At 37.9% G+C, this 24,086-nt stretch overlaps 2 protein-coding genes across 4 annotated transcripts in view; one reads left to right on the forward strand and one right to left on the reverse strand.

Annotated features, from left to right (window-relative positions):
* The window catches only part of LOC136254619 (uncharacterized), a 281,340-nt gene that overhangs the window by 82,204 nt on the left and 175,050 nt on the right, over window positions 1-24,086 (forward strand). Inside the window, exons 5-6 of the mRNA XM_066047363.1 lie at window positions 15,248-15,763; window positions 20,274-20,468. Coding sequence (XP_065903435.1) covers window positions 15,248-15,763; window positions 20,274-20,468 — 711 coding nt within the window. The remainder of the gene's footprint in view (window positions 1-15,247; window positions 15,764-20,273; window positions 20,469-24,086) is intronic.
* The window catches only part of LOC136254640 (uncharacterized), a 48,888-nt gene that overhangs the window by 12,779 nt on the left and 12,023 nt on the right, over window positions 1-24,086 (reverse strand). Inside the window, exons 2-4 of one of the 3 annotated variants that reach the window (XM_066047390.1) lie at window positions 19,246-20,436; window positions 8,485-8,777; window positions 6,413-6,604 (exon numbers count right to left, since the gene is read on the reverse strand). In XM_066047390.1, coding sequence (XP_065903462.1) covers window positions 6,592-6,604; window positions 8,485-8,777; window positions 19,246-19,392 — 453 coding nt within the window. In that variant the 5' untranslated portion in view covers window positions 19,393-20,436 and the 3' untranslated portion in view covers window positions 6,413-6,591. Of the gene's footprint in view, window positions 1-6,412; window positions 6,605-8,484; window positions 10,405-19,245; window positions 20,437-24,086 lie in introns of those variants that run through there. The other 2 variants (XM_066047391.1, XR_010700592.1) reach the window with 2 other exon arrangements.

The following is a 24,086-nucleotide window of genomic DNA, read 5'->3' on the forward strand; positions in this document are numbered from 1 at the left end:
GCAGTGGTAGTTTCTTTGCAGCTGAACTCTCCACATGATGGTTTCTTTGTAGCTGAACTCTCTACAAGGCAATTTCTTCTAGCTGATCTCTCTACAGGGAGATTTGTTTGTAGCTGAACTATCTACAAGGTAATTTCTTCTAGCTGATCTCTCTACAGGGTGATTTGTTTGTAGCTGAATTCTGTACAGGTGATTTGTTTGCAGCTGAGCTCTTTACAAAATGGTTTCTTTGTAGCTGAACTCTCTAAAAGGTAACTTCTTCTAACTGATCTTTCTACAGGGTGATTTGTTTGTAGCTGAACTATCTACATGGTGGTTTCTTTGTAACTGAACTCTCTACAAAGTAATTTCTTCTAGCTAATCTCTCTACAGGGTGATTTGTTTGTAGCTGAATTCTGTACAGGTGATTTGTTTGCAGCTGAGCTCTTTACAGAATGGTTTCTTTGTAGCTGAACTCTCTACAAGGTAATTTCTTCTAGCTGATCTCTCTACAGGGAGATTTGTTTGTAGCTGAACTATCTACAAGGTAACTTCTTCTAGCTGATCTCTCTACATGGTGATTTGTTCGTAGCTGAATTCTGTACAGGTGATTTGTTTGCAGCTGAGCTCTTTACAAAATGGTTTCTTTGTAGCTGAACTCTCTACAAAGTAACTTCTTCTAACTGATCTTTCTACAGGGTGATTTGTTTGTAGCTGAACTATCTACAAGGTAATTTCTTCTAGCTGATCTCTCTACAGGGAGATTTGTTTGTAGCTGAACTATCTACAAGGTAACTTCTTCTAGCTGATCTCTCTACATGGTGATTTGTTCGTAGCTGAACTCTCTACAAGGAAACTTCTTCTGGCTGATCTCTCTACAGGGAGATTTGTTTGTAGCTGAACTCTCTACAGGTGATTTGTTTGCAGCTAAACTCTCTACATGATGGTTTCTTTGTAGCTGAACTCTCTACAAGGTAACTTCTTCTATTGATCTCTCTACAGGGCAATTTGTTTGCAGTTGAACTTTCTACATGGTAGTTTCTTTGTAGTTGAACTCTACAAGGTGATTTCTTCTAGCTGAACTATCCCTTTCCATAGTTGCATAAACTCCCTCTAAGGTAACTTTTTCTAGCTGATCTCTCTACAGGGTGAATTGTTTGCAGCTGATCTCTCTACAGGGTGACTTGTTTCTAGCTGATCTCTATACAGGTTGCTTGTTTCTAGCTGATCTCTTGAATTCTCTTCAGGGTGACTGCTCTATTAGGATGACTGCTCTATTAGAGTATCTCGATCTCGCACTTGCTGCACCAAGTTGGATTTCGTGTTATAACTCCGTGGCTTTAAGTCTGATTCTTCTACACCATTGAAGAGCCTTTCTAAGATGATTACTCCATCTATACAGCGATTTTCAAAGCATTCTCCTTAGCCGTTTATCTGGTAGGCGTGGCAAGTAGTCGTTTTTATTAGCTAATCTCGATTGCGTAATTGTTACACACTGTTGGTTTTTTCGTTGTATCTTCCTGGTTTTTAGCTCGATTTCTTTCAAACCACAAAAGGTTTGAGGTTCAATAGTTAACCTAATTACCCACCGGTTTTCAGCTTCTTCCCATACGCGGTTTACCCTGTAGGCGTGACAACATATTGGTGTTATTTTTCGTGAATAATCGATCATAACTCTCTTCCTGTTTATCGTATCCTAGCCAAAGTTTGGTACAGAGATGCGCCTTTATACCCCCCTTCTGTGTGCCAAATTTCAAGGCAATCGGATATGGCGTTCGCGTTTTATAGCAGTTTTTGTAAGTGTGCGAAAAGAGGAAGAAAAATAAGAAGAAAAAAACGAAGAAACTAAGCCAATTTTTGAAGTCGCATATCTCGGGAATTCGTGAAGCGATTTCGCTCTAATTTGGAATGTGGAGTGCTTAAGGTGGAGGGAGTGTCCACAGCAAAAATTGTCTTGTTTCATTAAGGCAGCACAGAGCTACGGAGGTGCGAAAATTTCGTTTTCTTTCTTCCTGCGGGTGTTGCGCGCCGGCTTCTTGGGCCGCACGACACACTACCGTGTGTCTTGATTTTTCTTCCTCTTTTCGCACACTTTCAAAAACTGCTATAAAACGCGAACGCTATATCCGATTGCCTTGAACTTTGGCACACAGAAGGGGGGTATAAAGGCGCATCTTTGTACCAACTTTGGCTAGGATACGATAAACAGGAAAATAGTTATGAGCGATTATTCACTAAAAATAACACCAATATGTTGTCACGCCTACAGAGTAAACCGCGTATGGGAAGAAGCTGAAAATCGGTGAGTGAATAGGTTAACTATTGACCCTCAAACCTTTTGAGGTTTGAAAGAAATCGAGCTAAAATCCAGGAAGATACAACGAAAAAACCAACAGTGTATAACAATTACGCAATCGAGATTAGCTAATAAAAAAATGACTACTTGCCACGCCTACCAGACAAACCGCTAGGGCGAATGCTTTGAAAATCGCTGTATAGAAGGAGTAATCATCTTAGAAAGGCTCTTCAATGGTGTAGAAGAATCAGACTTAAAGCCACGGAGTTATAACACGAAATCCAACTTGGTGCAGCAAGTGCGAGATCGAGATACTATAATAGAGCAGTCATCCTAATAGAGCAGTCACCCTGAAGAGAATTCAAGAGATCAGCTAGAAACAAGTAACCTGTATAGAGATCAGCTAGAAACAAGTCACCCTGTAGAGAGATCAGCTACAAACAATTCACCCTGTAGAGAGATCAGTTAGAAAAATTTACCTTATAGGGAGTTCATGCAACTATAGTTCAGCTAGAAGAAATCACATTGTAGAGTTCAGCTACAAAGAAACTACCATGTGGAGAGTTCAACTACAAACAAATCGCCCTGTAGAGAGATCAATAGAAGTTACCTTGTAGAGAGTTCAGCTACAAAGAAACCATCATGTAGAGAGTTCAGCTACAAACTAGTGACCTTGTAGAGACATCAGCTAAAATAAATTACCTCGTACAGAGTTCAGCTACAAAGAAACCATCATGTAGAGAGTTCAGCTGCAAACAAATCACCTGTAGAGAGTTCAGCTACAAACAAATCTCCCTGTAGAGAGATCAGCTAGAAGAAGTCACCTTGTATAGAGTTCAGATACAAAGAAACCACCATATAGAGAGTTCAGCTACAAACTAGTGACCTTGTAGAGACATCAGCTAAAATAAATTACCTCGTACAGAGTTCAGCTACAAAGAAACCATCATGTAGAGAGTTCAGCTGCAAACAAATCACCTGTAGAGAGTTCAGCTACAAACAAATCTCCCTGTAGAGAGATCAGCTAGAAGAAGTCACCTTTTATAGAGTTCAGATACAAAGAAACCACCACAATTATAGAGAGTTCAGCTACAAACTAGTGACCTTGTAGAGACATCAGCTAAAATAAATTACCTCGTACAGAGTTCAGCTACAAAGAAACCATCATGTAGAGAGTTCAGCTGCAAACAAATCACCTGTAGAGAGTTCAGCTACAAACAAATCACCCTGTAGAAAGATCAGCTAGAAGGAGTCACCTTGTAGAGAGTTCAGTTACAAAGAAATCATCATGTAGAGAGTTCAGCTACAAACTAGTGACCTTGTAGAGACGTCAGCTAAAAGAAATTACCTTGTAGAGAGTTCAGCTACAAACAAATCTCCCTGTAGAAAGATCAGCTAGAAGAAGTTACCTTGTAGAGAGTTCAGCTACAAAGAACCATCATGTACAGAGTTCAGCTGCAAACAAATCACCTGTAGAGAGCTAAGCTACAAACAAATCTCCCTGTAGAGAGATCAGCTAGAAGAAGTTACCTTGTGGAGAGTTCAGCTACAAAGAAACCATTATGTAGAGAGTTCAGCTGCAAAGAAATCACCCTGTAGAGAGATCAGCTAGAAGAAATTACCTTGTAGAGATTTCGGTTGCAAAGAAACAACCATGTAGAGAATTCAGCTTCAAAGAAATCACCCTGTAGAAAACTCAGCCACAAACAATTGCCCTGTAGAAAGATCAGTTAGAAGAAGTTACCTTGTAGAGAGTTCAGCTACAAAAAAACCATTCTGTAAAGAGCTCAGCTGCAAACAAATCACCTGCACAGAATTCAGCTACAAACAAATCACCCTGTAGAGAGATCAGCTAGAAGAAGTTACCTTGTAGATTGTTCAGCTACTAACAATTCACCCTGTAGAAAGGGCAGCAAGAAGAAGCCACCTTGTAGAGTGTTCAGTTACAAAGAAACCACCATGGAGAGTTCTGTAATAAATATATGTATTATATATATAATTTGTACATTTACTGATAAAATCAGAAATATTTAAAGTACAACTGCTTCATCTTTTCTTCTTCCTGTGGTAAAGAAAAAAAAGACAGATTAAAAAAGTTCCAATGCCGGCCATAGGCCGGCTTTGTGGTTTTACAAATACAAAAAGAAATGAAATCTAATCCAAAACAGCCAAGCTGTAAAAAAACAGTGAGGCCCTCAAAAAGGCTATTGTGAAAAAAAATGTGAAATCCAAGGTGGCGGCCAAGAAATGGCTGTGATGGTAGGTTAATGGTAAAAATTTTAATAACGGCAATTTAGGTGAATTTTTTGCCAAGACCAAGCGGCACAAAAATTCACCTGAATTGTCGTTATTAAAATTTTTACCATTAACCTACCATCACAGCCATTTCTTGGCCGCCACCTTGGATTTCACATCTTTTTTCATCATAGCCTTTTTGAGGGCCGCACTGTTTTTTTACAGCTTGGCTGTTTTGGATTAGATACCATAATCAGGCAAAGAGTTATGAGCGATTATTCACAAAAAATAACACCAATATATTGTCACGCCTACAGGGTAAACGGCGTATGGAAGAAGCTGAAAATCGGTGGGTGAATAGGTTAACTATTGAACCGCAAACCTTTTGTGGTTTAAAAGAAATTGAGCTAAAAACCAGGAAGATGCAATGAAAAAACCAACAGTGTGTAACAATTATGCAACCGAGATTAGCTAATAAAAACAAAGTTGCTAAACTGCCTACAGAATTTTACTATAAAGTGTATTATGTAGTAGAGTTCCACAGGTTCCAGGGTTCCACAGGTTCCAGGGTTCCACAGGTTCCAGGGTTCCACAGGTTCCAGGGTTCCTGAGGTTCCAGAGGTTCCAGGGTTCCAGAGGTTCCAGAGGTTCCAGGGTTCCAGAGGTTCCAGTGGTTCCAGAGGTTCCAGGGTTCCAGAGGTTCCAGGGTTCCAGAGGTTCCAGGGTTCCAGAGGTTCCAGAGGTTCCAGGGTTCCAGACATTCCAGAGGTTCCAGTTTCTTTATAGAGGTTCCCGATAAATAACATATATCTAGGTTTTTGATAACAAACTACTGAGATCACTCTAGAATTCAACCTCAAATTACAAAACTTTTACCCAGGAAGCATACCCCATGCACTCTATTGTTTTTTGTGCTATAGTATAGCAATAATAAATAAATAATATAAGTGTGATTACATTGATATACCTTTCTATACATAATTTAAGTTAGGACCTGCCATCACAAAAAGAACCTATCAATTAAAAAATTCTTGGAGTTTCCCATGCCATCAATAGCAGGGCACTGTTTTGTAACAACAACAGTAAATTAATACTGTTACAGTTGGCAGATTGTAAAATTTTTGAACCGGTATAGTGAGTTAATATTTTGTGCGTGTTTGCATGTGTTAGCTATGATGACATTGGTAATGTTGAGTCACTACAACCAAAAAGGAAGTTCCAAATGACTACTCTATATTTTTAGAGAGAGTAGATTACAGTGGAACTGAGCACCTTGAAACCAGGGGTGGTCAATAAGTATGAAAAATCTGTATCTCTGAAACTGTGTATAAAATTAATAACATAAAAATATCATTATTATCATTTACCCTAATAGAACAGTCACCACTCTAATAGAGCATTCATTTCCATAGTTCAGTTAACTGAGAATCTGGATTAGTCTGGTTAAGTGGGGTCCAGTTAACTGAGGTTTCACTGTAATAAATCCTTTATGATAACTTGAATAACGTAACCTGAAATATATAGGCCTGAAAAACAGCATAATTATGATACTATGTGCATTCTTTGTAATTGCTGAAAAGTATGACTTAAAAATTACCTTAAGATTCAAACTTGCAGCACCTAATTTTCAGACGTTCATGCCCCCAAGACCCCCTAGCTGGAGCATGCTTTTTATGCTGAGTGTGTTTCACACACTAGAGTATGTGTATCATTTCATGGTCAAACATAACCACTGCAAGGTCTAGATCTGCCTCACCTATTTAAAATTTATACACTTCTGATTAGGCTTGCAAATTATTATTCTTCTGGTGTACTCTTAATAGCAATTACCCCTGTACCATCTTATAACCAGCCACTATGCTGACTCCCCTATGTATGTGTTCTACCTTTATAGATGCCAATATTCTCTGGCAAAAAAAAATTGTACATAAGATCCACTTTTGTAAAATTATTTATATGCATTGTTTCCAGACAGGAATAAAAGGCAAAAATAAAACACACAGCTATAATCACAGCACTACAATGTCATCTATTTCTTTAACTTTCTTTTTTTACAAGGCTGCTCCACCAATGATTTACTTCTAGTCTTCTGAGCTGTGTGTAACAAAAGTAATACACAGTTATTACAGTTACAACTATTGAACAGCTAGGTCAGTAAATAGTCCTGTCAAGGAGTACAGTAATGCTGTTGTAGGATCCATTCTAAAATGCTGCATGCTCCTAAAATTTCACCCATGAAATCCTTTTAGAAACATCACAGGGCAAAAAGCACCATAATGTCATTGTGTTTCCAATGTCAAGAAATGATACAGTACTCAAATTTATTGAATTGCTGATGTCCAAACTTTGGCCTGCATGTATACCTATCTGTCAGCCTGGCTGCATTAGAGATCAAATATCTGCTAGTACATCAGCAGGTGTAGGCATTTGCTTGTTTCACTACTTTTATTTTTCTTTGTGATCTCTAATAGAATTTGGATTTTTCCTGCTTACTTACATGTACATATTGTAACATGATTATGACTGTGATGAGTTATGTATGCTACATCAAAAGAAAAAGGGTATCATTTTTGTTTAAATAAGCAGCCCAAATAACATCAATTATGAGAAGTGTCTCTGTTATTAATATGAAAACAAGGGTGACTCACAAACAAAAACAATAAAATGTGGTTGTGTTTGGTGCTTGCCCTACATTTCAGAACTGAGCAAGTTACTGGTTGTTTTTCTGCTTTGTGTTCTTTCACTGAGTGTGTCATCTTTTCCTCTCATTTTACATGCACCTTTTTCAACATCACATTTTATATTTGTGCTTTCACTACACCTAAATGTCACTGGCAACACCAATGTCCACCATGTAGCATGTGCATGCATGCAATATCTTACCAAACTTTTCAGTATGTGCATGTTTAACTTTAAGTGTATTATACTGAAAGGGTGTGGCTAACTAGGGTTAAAGCCATACACATAATTGGACAATGGTAAGTTTCTTTAATGTCAAAGTTCTCTCCACCGGGTAAATAATAACTGTACCATATTCAAACACTATGTAATAATTACAGTGCACACTTGCAATGAGTATGCAATTGTGGCATACAATAATGTAGCTTACCCATACCAATTTAAGTAATTACTAAATCTTTATACCATGATTTATTATAAAATACAACTAAATGCTATTAGTGTTTTCTGTTATGTTACTAACTAAAATTGTTGGTTGGTAACAGGTAGTACTCAATGGTATGTAAAATACTATGTGCACATGCAATTCCCTTATCTTTATACATGGATTTATGTGTTCACATACATGATTTTCAACAGGTATGAACAGCATTGCATTAAAATTTCCATTGCATTAGTTGGTTTTTAATTTTTGCAGATATGATAAGTTAGCTAGGTACCTGTATCAACACTAGTATAAATAATTTCAATAAAGTAGATCTAATCTTATGTACAATAATAACAATTTTATGTAAGAGAGTTTTAGCATCTATAAAGGTATATAGTTATTATAGAGAACACCTACATTGGGAAGTCAGCATAGTGGCCGGTTATAAGATGGTAATTGCTAGAGTAAACCTGAACCACATACACTCTCAGAACCAGTCTTGTTCCTATATTACAAGTGGAACAAAAAATTAGGAATTTTCAATATGAGTAGGGATCAAAGTAATAAAAAGTACTGAAACAAGAGAGATTATCTACCACCTGAAGTCATGCTAGTACACACGTAATCGCTACTTCAGTTGCCAAGATTTAAGATATAATGGCACTGAAGTAGGGATTATGTGTGTACTAGCATGACTTCAGGTGGTAGATAATCTCTCTTGTTTCAGTACTTTTTATTACTTTGATCCCTACTCATATTGAAAATTCCTAATTTTTTGTTCCACTTGTTTGTGTACTTTTTACAAACATTGCATGAATCTTATCTTTTATGTGCATGCAGTTTCTATTACACAGGACACTAAAGTTACTTTTCCAAGTCTTGATGGTAGTATTCCCTTTGCCTTTCCGCTGACTCAATGCGAGACTTTGCCAAATCTTTGTTAAATGATGTTTTGGTGGCTTCAGCTGATTTCTCACGCGACGCTGTTACATTTTTGTAGTACTCATTAGCATGACTCTGTGATCGGCATTCACTGCTGTACTTGTCCTTTCTCTCTGAGAGTATAGACTCTGTACGAGCTTCATAGTATGCCCTGTTATTCTCCTTCTTTCTACTCTTCCGCGCCACTTCCTTCGAAGGCATTGCCGCACCCAATATTGCCTCAGAGAGAACACACAAAGCAATAATAACCACAATACCCTTAGCTAACGCTATTTTGCTACAAATTATTTCTAATATCACTCAAATACTTGAGGTAGATACGTTGTTTACAGCAAAGAAATGCGTTTACAAACGCAAGCAATATTAATTTTGCCGGTTAACTTTGCCAGAAACAAAAGATATAAGTCGCTAAATATATTCACTTACACGTACAAAGCTTCCCGATTGTGAACAGCTCGCTCTTCCTGCTCAAAATCAACTTCGAACTTTCAACCACATGTATTCGAATATTTTACCGCGAAGATTATGATTACTCTATTTAGCGAGCACTCTTATTGAAATGGACGGCGCCGTACATTGAAGCCATTTGTGGAGTTATTAACACTACCTGTAGTGAATCCAGGATGATGGCGACATTAAAGAATGATGAAAGGTAAGACCCTAGTGCAAGGATTGTATTTCTATCGGTGTAGGAAAGGTTTAATCTATAGGCAAAGCGAGCCGTTTTCATGCAAAAAGTAGGACTGTAGCTGTTGCCATCTTCCCGCTAGGCCTGGCTGAAGGCATCAGTTAGGGAGTCAGTCACTAGAAAATTCGATCAGATAGAATTTTTTTTAAAATTCGTGGAAACTCATAGGATGCATTTCGTGTCGTTTTGAAGGTGAAATCGTGCTTCACTTTTGTAATACAATACTGCTGAATCGCCGAGATGGTTTTGCAAGTCTGCTTTTGGTGCGTAATTTTTTGGCGGGAAATCGTGAACCTTGACGATCCCTACCATTAAGTACTACCGTACTTAATGATAGTAATTTGTCTGAAATGGTAACTTTACTACCCTACTCCAGCCATATGCTGACAAGGTTGCAGCACATGCAACAAGACAGAATACAAAGGTTTTGATTGGTAGGAAAAGGACACCAACGTGCCAAGTAACATTTCTTTTGTAATTGGGATAGTGCTCATCAAACCTGAAGAAATTATAATAGAAACCAGTGGGCTAAAGAATCATAATTATAATATGAGCCTCATCAAGGGCATATAAATTTTAAATAGGTGAGGCAGATCTAGACCTTGCAGTGCTTATGTTTGACCATGAGATGATGCACGTATACTAGTGTGTGAAACACACTCAGCATGAATAGCATGCTCCAGCAAGGGGATCTTGGGAAATGAAACTTGTGAAAAATAGGTGTTACAAGTTTGAATCTTAAAGAAATTTTAAGTCATACTTTTTAGCAATTGCAAAGAATGCACATAGTATCATAATTATGCGGTGTTTCAGGCTTATATATTTCAGGCCTATATATTCCAGGTTACGCTATTCAAGTTATCATTAAGGATTTATTACAGTGAAACCTCAGTTATGTAGACTTCACTTATCCAGACTAATCCAGATTATTGCTCTATTAGAGTGGTGACTATTTTATTAGGGTAAATGATAGTAATGGTATTTTTAGGTTATTAATTTTATACACAGTTTCAGAGATACAGACTTTTCATACTTATGGACTACCCCTGGCTTCAAGGTGTTCAGTTCCACTGTAATATACTCTCCTATCAATATAGAATAGTCATTTGGAATTTCCTTCTTGGATGTAGTGACTCAACATCAACAATGTCATCATAGCTAACACATGTATACACACACAAAATATTATCTCAGTACCGGTTCAAAAACTTTACAATGTGCCCTAACTTAAATTATGCATAGAAAGACATATCAGTGTAATCACACTTATATTATTAATTTATTATTGATATATTATAGTACATAAAACATGCAAATCTAGAGTGTATGGGGTATGCATCCTGGGTAAAAGTTTTGTAAGGTGAGGTTAAATTCTCGAGTGATCTCAGCAGTTTACAAAAAAACTACATATTTTATTTATAAAGAACCTCTATAAAGAACTCTGGAACCTCTACACTATTACAAATGAAGAGTAACCACCACTCTAAAAACTTCCCAGGGTAGAAAGGATTTAATAACTTTGGAGAGTAAATAAACTCTGAAGAGAATAACTGAAGACTAAGTCACACCACCTTCTGAGCATGTGTTACTCCTTTAGAGTAATAGTTACTTTACCTGGAGCCTCTGGAACTCTGGAACCACTGGAACCCTGGAACCTCTGGAACCACTGGAACCTCTGGAACTCTGGAACCTCTGGAACCTCTGGAACCCTGGAACCTCCGGAACCTCTGGAACCTCCGGAACCTCTGGAACCCTGGAACCTCCGGAACCCTGGAACCTCCGGAACCCCCGGAACCCTGGAACCTCCGGAACCCTGGAACCTCCGGAACCCTGGAACCTCCGGAACCCTGGAACCTCCGGAACCCTGCAACCTCTGGAACCATGGAACCTCTAGAACCCTAGAACCTGTGGAACTCTACTACATAATACACTTTATAGTAAAATTATGTAGACAGTTTAGCAACTTTTTAGTAAAAAATGACTACTTGCCACGCCTACCAGATAAACTGCTTGGGGTAATGCTTTAAAATTCGCTGTACAGATGGAGTAATTATCTTAGAAAGGCTCTACAATGGTGTAGAAGAATCAGACTTAAAGCCACGGAGTTATAACACGAAATCCAACTTGGTGTAGCAAGTGCGAGATTGAGATACTCTAATAGAGCAGTCATCCTAATAGAGCAGTCACCCTGAAGAGAATTCAAGAGATCAATTAGAAACAAGTAACCTGTATAGAGATCAGCTACAAACAAATCACCCTGTAGAGAGTTCAGCTACAAACAATTCACCCTGTAGAGAGATCAGCTAGAAGAAGTTACCTTGTAGGTACGGAAAGAGATATTTCAGCTAGAAGAAATCACCTTGTAGAGTTCAGCTACAAAGAAACCACCATGTAGAGAGTTCAGCTACAAACAAATCGCCCTGTAGAGAGATTAGCTAGAAGAAGTTACCTTGTAGAGAGATCAGCTACAAAGAAACCATCATGTAGAGAATTCATCCGCAAACAAATCACCTGTAGAGAGTTCAGCTACAAACAAATCTCCCTGTAGAGAGATCAGCTAGAAGAAGTTTCCTTGTAGAGAGTTCAGCTACAAACAAATCACCCTGTAGAAAGATCAGCTAGAAGAAATCACCTTGTAGAAAGTTCAGCTTCAAAGAAACAATCATGTGAGAGTTCAGCTACAAACAAATTGCCCTGTAGAGAGATCAGCTAGAAGAAGTTACCTTGTAGAGAGTTCAGCTACAAAGAAACCATTCTGTAAAGAGCTCAGCTACAAACAATTCACCCTGTAGAGAGATCAGCTGGAAGAAGTTACCTTGTAGGTACGGAAAGAGATATTTCAGCTAGAAGAAATCGCCTTGTAGAGTTCAGCTACAAAGAAACCACCATGTAGAGAGTTCAGCTACAAACAAATCGCCCTGTAGAGAGATTAGCTAGAAGAAGTTACCTTGTGGAGAGTTCAGCTACAAAGAAACCATCATGTAGAGAATTCATCCGCAAACAAATCACCTGTAGAGAGTTCAGCTACAAACAAATCTCCCTGTAGAGAGATCAGCTAGAAGAAGTTTCCTTGTAGAGAGTTCAGCTACAAACAAATCACCCTGTAGAAAGATCAGCTACAAGAAATCACCTTGTAGAGAGTTCAGCTTCAAAGAAACAATCATGTGAGAGTTCAGCTACAAACAAATCACCCTGTAGAGAGATCAGCTAGAAGAAATTACCTTGTAGATAGTTCAGCTACAAACAAATCATCCTGTAGAGAGATCAGCTAGAAGAAGTTACCTTGTAGATCGTTCAGCTACAAACAATTCACCCTGTAGAGAGATCAGCTAGAAGAAGTTACCTTGTAAAGTGTTCAGTTGCAAAGAAAACACCATGGAGAGTTCTGTAATAAATATATGTATTACATATATAAAATGTGCATTTACTGATAAAATCAGAAATATTTAAAGTATTCAACATTTGTTTCATCTTTTTCTTCTTCCTGTGGTAAAGAAAAAAGATAGGTTAAAAAACCCTCAAAGCCGGCCATAGGCTGGCTTTGGGGTATACAAATACAAAAGGAAGTGAAATCTAATCCAAAACAGCCAAGCTGTCAAAAAAGAGTGCGGCCCCCAAAAAGTCTATGGTGAAAAAAGATGTGAAATCCAAGGTGGTGGCCAAGAAATGGTTGTGATGGTAGGTTAATAGTAAAAATTTTATTAACAACAATTCAGGTGAATTTTGTGCTGCTTGTTAGATTATGCTTATCTTTAGAATAATAAAGATAGATAAAAGCCAGTATAAATTATATGAAGTGATATCTTATCCAAAATAGCCAAGCTGTGAAAAAGGGTGCAGCTACTCAAAATACGTAGGCTATATGAAAAAGATATGATATCAATGAATATTATGTCAATTAATTTGTGACCTCAGACTCTATTTAGTCTGTTTTGGGTGGGTAATATTCACCTTGTTTTCTAATATACTCCATGCCTTCAGGCATAATACAACATATGTTCAAAATCTAGGTTTACCCAATGAGTATGCATTCCTAACATGTGATAGTGTAGTGTGACACTAAATTTTAATGGTGTCATGTGAGAATGCATGGTACCATGGTGCTTGTATTATCATGAAAGGTCCATATCAATTGTATAGCGGAAACAGCCATGGAAGTGGTAACTAGTTTGAGTGTAATTTAAAATAGAGTTTGAAGCAGTTAACCGCAGTACGTATAATGCACATATCATGGACTTACCTTTGTCCTCCTTTGTGCTCCAGTTCTTTTCACTGATAACCCAAGGTGTCAATTTGCAATAGTGTGATATGGCTTCCTCTGGCTGTGTCATGGTTTTTGCCCCACATTTTCCATAGTGACTGGATTCATTGCAAAAAAGTTTCTTGTACTGTTCTTTGTTTTTAATGCTGTGTAACAAGCGGAGCATAGCTACAAATGAAGTATAACGGCCACCTCACTTTTCAGTGCATAATTAATTATTGCATAGGGTACGCATTTAGATGCAAAATTATTTTATGGAATGCCTGGTACCATTCTTTCTTTTAATGTGTAACACATGGATTCAGTAGTCATACTGTAATTGTGTTATTAAAAAAGTAAATAAACAAGTAGAAGGAAAATTAGGAATTTAAGCGAAAAAGCAGGAAAACAAGGGAACAGCTGAAAGGTGTGAAACAAGGGAGGTTGCCTATACCTGCAGATATACTAGTGGACATCTAATCCCTAATTCAATCATGGTTATAGACTGAAGAGTAGGGATTAGATGTCCACTAGTATATCTGCAGGTACATATAGACAACCTCCTTTGTTTCACAACTTTCAGCTGTTCCCTTGTTTCCCTGCTTTTTAGTTCTTTGATCCCTAAATAATAGTTAGACACCAAGACCAAGAGAATTAAGTGATTTAGTAACTCTGATGGCCTGAGGCTGTAGCGTCCCTAGCACAGCAAGGGTGCAACTGAGAGTCTGAGGGGTTACTAAATTGCTTAGTTCCCATTGGTCGCTGTGTCTAACTTATTAGACTATGTACATATCTTTATAGCCAGAGTATGAGTGTGGGGTGAAAGAACAATGCAGAACAGCGGAACTGTTTCTTCCTGAAGTCCTTATAGCACCCACAAAAACAATTATTAAACCGGTAACCAAAGTAACAGCTAGAGCTACAGTACATACACCGTTTAGTCTACTATTTGTCCAGAATTATTTGCAGGACATGGAGAAGAAGGTTAAGAGTATTACAGTATTATCAAGTACTGCAGTGTGCCTTTCATGTTAATTATTTATCATGTACAAAATTGCTTGAGGGAAGGTTACTAAGTGAACATGTGTAGGTCACTAAGTGAGCATGTAAATGAGCCATACCATAGTCTAATCCAGCTTAAAATTCCTATTTTTCTTTCTACTTGTATAAATACAGTAACTTTCAGCAGTGGCTCATGTTTATTTTTGGTAACCATGTGCTTTTTACTTTCTTGGCTGCATGACTCACTACCATGAGTGTTGATTAGGATGTTTTGCTATAAGTGATAAAATCCAGTAGACCATTCTGCTAAGTAATTCAGCTATGTAATACAACTATTAGGGTGGAGTCCAAAATGGCTGTAGTGATATTTATGTCAAATAATTTTGTAATTTTACTATAAAAATTAATTGACATTGCATCTAGTATTTGCTGCCTCTTTGATATGACAACTTTTCAAGCCATTTTTCACAGTTTGGCTGCTTTGGATTATATGTAGGAGTACACTTCATTTATAACAAGTTGTAATTCATATGTATAATTTTGCAAGGGACAGTGTATTTAACACTGCCAGTCTGCCACACATTATTTATTTAAAGTTTTTCCACGCTAATTACTTATTAAAAGAATGTTTATAGCTAAGGGGTTGTGAACAGAGGCTGCATATATGTGAATAGAAAGCAAAACAATTCCGGTGAGGTTTCCTTAACAAAAATTTACATGTGCATACTTGTTTCTTTATATGCATGTTAATTTGTATAGGTGGGCAGAGCTGTGTTGATACAGTCAATGTTAACCAAAAAGGAAATTTTACTTTTAATGATAGCTTACAAGTGATAGTTCCAAACACTAAATTCTCATGTAATGGAAGAATAACTGGTTATATTATAAGTCTGAAACAAGTTGGCAACAACCCACAACACTATCCTACTATTCAAGTATGGCATCCTACAAGCTCATCATCATCATCATCATCATACAAACGGATAAGTCAATATGAACTTGTTCCTGGTGATATAACTGATATTAACAATGGAGAGTATTACTTAGCTAATGTGTCTCTTTCTGATGCTAAAATGGTTGAGTTTCAGTCAGGTGATATTATTGGATACTATATACCACAGCAAGGAAAGTATTATACTGTTTGGAATATTCAAACAGAAGGGTATATTTCTTACACCATTAAAGTACAAAATGAAAACAAGTTATCCACAAATTTTACTATCATAGATAGTACAGACTGGGAGGCATGGCAGCCCTTGATTAAAGTGTTATTTGGTAAGATTGTTTGGTGTATTTATATCCATACAAAAACAGCCAAGTTGTAAAATGGCTGCAGGTAAAAAAGGGTGTGAAATCAAACGTGGTGGCAAAGAAATGACTGTAATTAATTATCATGTTAATGCCAATAAGCCATTATTTATATTAGCGTTGCAGCCATTTCTTGGCTGTCCCTTGGCTTTTATGGGCTGCACCATTTTACTGCTTGGCTTACCTGTTTTTGCATGGATTTCACTATTTGTTGCTATAATATAGTATATTATATTGTTTGATAGCTGCAGTTTATATAATAGTTAGACATCAAGACACAGGGTTCTGCGAAATTCAGGGGCGTAGGCAGGGGGGGTTCGGATGGTTTGGATGAACTCCCCTTTCAGGGGCAGATTTTTTTAAATTAAAAATCACACCAAATCTTACAGCCCTGGAGCTCTCCGGTAGCTACTTGCCCACTGGTGCTCCTCTGCACTACTCCTGAGGGTCACATCACATTAATGCTGAACCATTGAAAAGCATATCTATTGCATCACGTGATCAATTGCGCACGTGATGCATGGTTGAAATGGTGCGAGTGAAATGGCGAAGGACTGTTCAATGGTCGGTTGAGACATATTACAAGGCAGCAGCTGATAAATTTTAGTGGTCATGTTATACATGTGTCAGGTTAGCACAAACTGTGAATTGTTGATGTATATTTACTTGACGAATGGTTTGTTTATTTGTTACATGTTATGGGCACGTGATGTCTCGAACACATTGGAGTACAAGCCAAGTCTGAAGTTGCTGACCATCAACAGGAGGACCGGCCGAGAATAATGTATCTGGAAAGAAGTATTACCAACTAAGGGACTCGAGTGTGGAGGGCTTCCGTGTGCTAGGAAATTGAAGTTGGCTGTCAGTATGCTGTCTGGAAGTGAACAGCTAGTTTTATAGTTTCTATAAGCTGCATAAACAGCAGTGTGTAGGTTTTAGCTAGTTAGATGCATAAACAGCACCTTTTAATGTTACTGCCTAAGGGCACATTTTGTGTATGCATCATATTAGTCCAAACATGGTCTAGGGGAAGCACCCAGGCCTTCTCCGTAAGACATTCCACTTTAAATCCGAACCCCCTTCAAAAAAGTCCTGGCTACGCCCCTGAAATTTAGTAGTCCAAAATTCCCTGTGTGAGCGAAGGGCCTAATGCATTTCGTGGACTGGACTCACGCACTGGGCTGGAAACAGTTTTTAAACAATAATCCAGACATTAACAATGTCTTGCAACACTGGAAACACCACTATCCAGCTACAACTACTGATACTGCTCTTCCTTACAAGTCAACAAACTAGCACGTGCACTAATTAATTAGAATACACTTACGATATACGAGTACTAGCAGTGATAAAACGTGGTAGAGGCTATTGCTGTAGCTTAGATGTCTTTCCTTTGTTGCTCCAGTACTTATAGCACTAGTGATAGGGCTGTAGTGATGAGCCAGTTTATTGCAGCCCCATCATCTCGCCGGGTGGTGCCTACCCTGCTAAGAATTATTACTGGCTCATCTCTACAACCTTAGCACTAGTGCTAAAGCAATAAAGGAAAACATCTACGCTACAATCAATAGCCTCTGTCATGCTTTATCACTGCTGGTACTCATGTATTGTAAGTGCATTCTAATTAATTAGTGCACGTGCTAGTTTGTTGACTTGTAAGGAAGAATGTATCAGCAGTTGTAGCTGGATAGTGGTGTCTCCAGTGTTGCAAGAGATGGATAATGTCTGGATTATTGTTTAAAAGCTGTTTCCAGCTCAGTGCGTGAGTCCAGTCCACAAAATACATTAGGCCTGAGTGAAGTGAGGGTGCAATTACAGAGCCTGAGGGTTTCTAAATTCTTTGGATCCCTTTGTTTTGATGTCTGACTGTACAGCTTGTTAGTGTACCTTCACTGCTGCTTGTGACATGAGAAATGTAGCATTCATTAGTAGAAACAAGCCCAATACACCTTCTTGTACCTTGTAACGGAACTTACTATCCAGTTAAACACCCATGCATTTCCAATGTTACAGGCACATGATTGCCATGTTTTGTATTGCCCCAGAGACTGGGATCTATTCAGACATAAACAAGGGATCTCCAGGATTTAGATACCTGTAAGTAGCCAATGAATTTCGAATATTTCACCTTTCTGTGGTCTAATAATAAAAAATTTAAAATATTGAGATTTTCTATTGAGTTGCAAATATAATACGGTGGTGCAGGAAGACCTATGATTTCCTCAGATCACCCACACTCATACTGTCTACAAGTACGTACACAAAAAACTTTTGAATTTTCACTAGAGTAGAGACCAAAGCACATTGATAAAAAGTACTGAAACAAGCTGGAGTAGTGCACAATATTAAATCACAGTAAAACAATAAGAAGTGCTATATCCCTACTATGCTCAAGATACCATAGTGGAAATGCACAGTAGGGATATATTGTTTTACTGTGATTTAATATCGTGCACTACTCCAGTTTGTTTCAGTGCTTTTATCAATGTGCTATGGTCCCTACTCTAGTTGAAAATTCCAAAAAATTTTGTGTACTTGCTTGTTAACTTTTTTTGTAAATAATTATTATGACTGGTGAACCCACACATACCAAATCTGAAATGGTGCCACATGCCCCAGCTATATCAATTATCATCTGAAAAGTAAAGTATCCATTACGCTTCGTTGTCAGCTATGTTTAACCCATTACACAGCATTACGAATCAAGAACTATTCAAAAAGCACCTCTGCAATCCACGCATACAGAAAAAAATGGCACTTTTTGCCCTAGTTATATCAATTATCATCTGAAAAGTGAAGTATTTGTTGTTGGCTATGTTCAACCTGTTACACAGCAGTACAAATCAAGAACTGTTTGAAAAGCACCTTTGCAATCAAAGTAGCCACTATGAAAATACAGACGATTTTTGTTACGAAGAGAAGCCATCACGTGCTACCGCCTAATTGACACTTTTTGCTGTCATGAAAGATGACAAAGGAGGACAATGCTAAGTCCATGAAGAATGCATTGTATGTACTGCAGTATGCCAAAATGCACGTACCTATTGGGTCATAGCAACGTCGAACAGTGAAAAAATCTAGCCTGTAGCTTTAGCCATTATTAAGTTATGCTTGTCTGATGGAATCATTCAGTCAGTCAATTACTTGGTCGATCAGTCAGTCAGTTACTCAGTCAGTTGGTTACTCAGTCAGTCAGTCACTAGAAAATTCCGTAATTTTTTTAAAAATCCCATGGCAACTTGTTGAAAATATTTCATGTCGATTTGAAGGCTTGTTTGGGCTTGGTTTTACCTAACCAGTACTGCCTCAGGAAAAGTGAGGCTGGTTTTTGAGTGATTTTCCTCCATGGGCCACGCCCACAATTTTGTAGTCCCTGCTATACAGTACAATATGATATCTGTAGCTATAGGTTCATGATTTTATGTGATAATACAATAATATGGACTCACCATGGCACTCTGACATGTGCCACGACAATCATGGTTAGTATAGTCTGTCAGTACTGCCAAGTCATCTTGAAGGTGGAATGTGACTGGTTTTTGGTTGTACTGCGAGAAATACAAATTTTTATGGTTTCTACAATATAGTTCTACCATACTAGACCCATATTATACATATACATGTACATACTGTATTTGCCAATCAGATATTTTATACATTAAAATACAATGGCTAATGACACCAACCATCGGTGTCAATTGACACCACCAAAAACTACTGACATTGACCAAAGCAACTCAATTATCAAGCCCACTAGTTGTATGAAAGAAAGTTTTTGGTGAGTTCGAGGCAAACTAGGGTTGGAGTTTGCAACCATAGCTTGCTTTGAGGTCACCAAGAATCTACCTTCTTACAGACAGTGAAAGACATCATTATTCTTAACAGGCAAACCTCAGCTACTGTAGTGGTAGGGTTAGGGTAGGATTCAGCTTTTATTTCTTCTTCACCAGGCATCTTTTTCAACTCACATTATAAGGTAGAAAAGAAGAGAGAGTGGGTAGTTGGTAACAGTGGTTAAGTGGTTAGGATCCTAAATTCTAGTGCATGGGTTGGGATGGGCTTAAGTCCAATTTCTCTTTCCATTTTTTTTCTACATTTATTATCTAAGTTTTTGCTGGTAGGTGTCAATAGCCTTGGCATTAGTAAATGGATGGTATGCATGCGAATTTGTTATTTTATGGTATCTAACACACAGATACTTTCTGATTGTTTCCTATTTCTAATACAGTAGACCCTCGGTTATCTGGCCCTCGTTTATCCGGAACCTCGATTATCCGGAATTGAAAATGACTGTTCTATTACAGTATTTTGAGTATAGGTGTGCGTTCTATTAGAGTATTTCAACGGAGCTCTGTATATAAATGTATGGGCTTCAATTATCCGAACTATTCACTTATCTGAACACTTTTATCATTGTCAAGAACAAAGGGGTTTAGATAACCAAGAGTCTACTGTACATAATAATGGTTCCTTGCAGATATTCGATGTGATAACCTATCAATACCATCCAATGGAGAGATCACATCATGTAGTTCCAGTAGAAAAGGAGTGGGTTGTGAGGGAGACACTTGTAGTTTCACATGTAACACTGGTTATGAGCTAATTGGTAGTGACAATAGGACCTGTCAGAGTGATGGAAGCTGGAGTGGTAACAAGACCATGTGTAAAACAGGTAAACGCTGCTCTGCTGTTTATAATATATTCACTATAGTGTGCATAATACATAAGAAAATAGAGTGTGTGGCACAAACTACACCTCACACCACAACACATCATACATGTTATCTCAATAGTGAAATAGAATATGTGACCGGGCCTACGAAAATAGGGCATGTGGGCACATAGAAATTACCCACTTTTTCACGCGTTGATTCATCTAACTTTGTATTCCGTTGCTGTTTGGCCAAGAACTTCAGCATGTACTAAATATTTAGTTGGCTTTAACATGAAAGTTACAGAATAAAAATATTCCATCTTGGTACTGAGATATGAGATGTTATGTGTCGGGGTGTAGTTTGTGCCCACATGCCCTATTTTCGCAGGCCCAGTCACATATGTGTACAAGTACACGAAAAAATTTGGAATTTTCAACTATTTTTGTATATAGCTGCACCTTGTGTTGAAGCTTTGTGGTCATCCACATGGGCTATAGAGTAGGGACGACAGTACATTGATAAAAGTACTGAAACAAGTGCATAGGGGTAGTGAACAATACTAAAATACAGTTAAATAATAAGACGTGTTATATCCCTACTGTGCATTTCCATTATGGCATCTTAAGCACAGTAGGGATATAACACGTCTTATTATTTAACTGTATTTTAGTATTGTTCACTACCCCTATGCACTTGTTTCAGTACTTTTTATCAATGTACTGTCGTCCCTACTCTAGTTGAAAATTCCAAATTTTTTCGTGTACTTGTTTGTTAACTTTTTTGTAAATAATTTTATTATAGCTGGGGACCCCACGCATACCGCATCTGAAAAGGCACCGCGTGCCCCAGCTATATCAATTATCGTGTGAAAAGTGAAGTTACCATTACACTTCGTTGTCAGCTATGTTCAACCCGTTACGCAGCATTTTAATCAAGAACTTGTTGAAAGCATTTCAGGTCGATCTGAAAGCTTGTTTGGGTTTAGTTTTACCTCACCATGCTGCCTCATTGTTGTAAGGGAAAATTGAGGCTGATGTTTGGGCGATATTATTTTGTGGGCCATGCCTACTCCTTTGTGGTCCCTACTATACAGTTACTATCGTACTGTATGATAAGCCCTACTCTACCTTTTACACATTCGTTAGCTATAACTTTGTTAACAATAATGTTACCAAATAAGCTATGCTTTCTTTGTACCTGTCGCAGGTTAGCTATACAGTACACATTGATCATTGTAGTGGGAATATGGTGGAACACAACAAGTAATTGTTGCACATAAGGATGATGCTGCTGGAGCGACTGACAACTGACAAGGAATTGTGACAAAACATAATATGCAGGGTTTCTATGAGATTATGCACTTAATACATTATTATTCATGCATTGAATTAGAAGTTTTGTATTTTTTTTGGAAACTGTTCTCACACATCAAGTAAATTTCAAAACTAGTTAGCTATGAATAAAAGGCTATTATGTACATTAGTACCTACTCAACATGACCATGGTGTGAAAGGGAAGAGTGGAGTTGAGCATCACTGAGTCTGGGCTTAAATAGTAGTGGTAGTCTGCTGGAAATAGACTTAGTCGTGTTATGAAATAACCAAAGATTGGTTATGAATCTTTTAAAACTTTTTAGCACACCTAATTAACCATAAATTACATTTCAGAATGCTGAGGGCCTAGGTTGGTCACTTTGAAAAACAGTGTATTTATTTTGGCAATTTTGTGGAGCAGTAGTGAAGTCACCTCTGCTACCATAATAGTACCTCCACACAATAACTTGCATTGACTTTGTACTTGATCAACAACACATGTAGTATCATGTCGAATGGCTTCTGTTGGAAAGTTACCAGAAGAATAATGGCATAACCATAATCATATAATTTTAGTGGCAAAATTCTCATAAGGTTTTTGCCAAAATAATGACAATCTAAACCTCCTGAAGTTTGTGTGGTGATTTGCACTCCCCTGAACATCAACACTGTACAAAACAGGTGTCCAGTTAGATACATATCTAATCCAAAACAGCCAAGCTGTAAAAAAAGAGTGCGGCCCTCAGAAAGGCTATGGTGAAAAAAGATGTGAAATCCAAGGTGGCGGCCAAGAAATGGCTGTGATGGTAGGTTAATGGTAAAAATTTTAGTAACGACAATTCAGGTGAATTTTGTGCCAAGACCAAGCGGCACCAAATTCACCTGAATTTTTTGTTATTAAAATTTTACCATTAACCTACCATCACAGCCATTTCTTGGCCTCCACTTTGGATTTCCCCATATTTTTTCACCATAGCCTTTCTGAGGGCCGCACTCTTTTTTTACAGCTTGGCTGTTTTGGATTAGATTTCACTTCTTTTTGTATTTGTATACCCCAAAGCCGGCCTATGCCCGGCTTTAGGGCTTTTTAACCTATCATTTTTTTCTTTACCACAGGAAGAAGAAAAGATGAAGCAGGGTGATTTCTTTGTAGCTGAACTCTCTACAAGGTGATCCTTCTAGCTGATCTCTCTACCATATGACTTGTTTGTAGCTGAACTCTCTACAAAGTAACTTCTTCTAGCTGATCTTTCTACAGGGTGATTTGTTTGTGGCTGAATTCTGTACAGGGCAATTTGTTTGCAGCTGAACTCTCTACATGGTAGTTTCTTTGTAGCTGAACTCACTACACTGTAATTCTTCTAGCTGAACTCTCTACAGGGTGACTTGTTTCTAGCTGATCTTTCTACAGGGTGACTTCTTTCTAGCTGAACTCTTTACAGGTGATTTGTTTGAAGCTGAACTCTCTTACATGGTGGTTTCTTTGTAGCTGAACTCTACAAGATGACTTCTTCTAGCTGATCTCTCTACAGGATGACTTGTTTCTAACTGGACTCTCTACAGGGTGATCTGTTCATAGTGGAACTTTCTACTGGGTGATTTGTTTGCAGCTGAACTCTCTACATGATGGTTTCTTTGTAACTGAACTCTCTACAAAGTAACTTCTTCTAGCTAATCTCTCTACAGGGAAATTTGTTTGTAGCTGAACTCTCTACATGATGGTTTCTTTGTAGCTGAACTCTCTATTAGGTACTTTCTTCTAGCTGATCTGACTACAGGGTGACTTGTTTGTAGCTGAACTCCCTACAGAATAACTTGCAATGTAATATAATTCTATAATTGAGTAAATTATAAACATAGCTGAATGCTCTATAAGGGTGACTGTTCTATTAGAGTATCTCGATCTCGCATATGCTACACGTAGTTGGCTTTGGAATCATAATTCAGTGGTTTGTAATCCGATTCTTCTGTACTACAGCTAGAACTTTCTATGATAATTATTCCAGCTACACACCGATTTTCAGCTCACTGCTCTAAGCGGTTTGCCTGGTAGGCGTGAAAACTAATAGTTTTTATTCATAAAAATCGATCATGTAATTTTGACACAGGTTGGGTTTTGTGTCATATCTCGATGGCATTTAACTGGATTTCTTTCAAACCACAAAAAGGCACTCCTATGATAGTTACTCCATCTACATAGCAATTTGCAGCTCATTCCTTCAAGCGGTTTACCCTGTGGGCGTGACAGACCTTCGACCTAATTTTACGCAAATAATCGGTCATAACTCCGTTAATGTTCATCGGATTCTTACCACACTTGGT

This window comes from Dysidea avara, chromosome 4 (genome assembly GCF_963678975.1).
Source record: "Dysidea avara chromosome 4, odDysAvar1.4, whole genome shotgun sequence".
Classification (NCBI taxonomy): Eukaryota; Metazoa; Porifera; class Demospongiae; order Dictyoceratida; family Dysideidae; genus Dysidea; species Dysidea avara.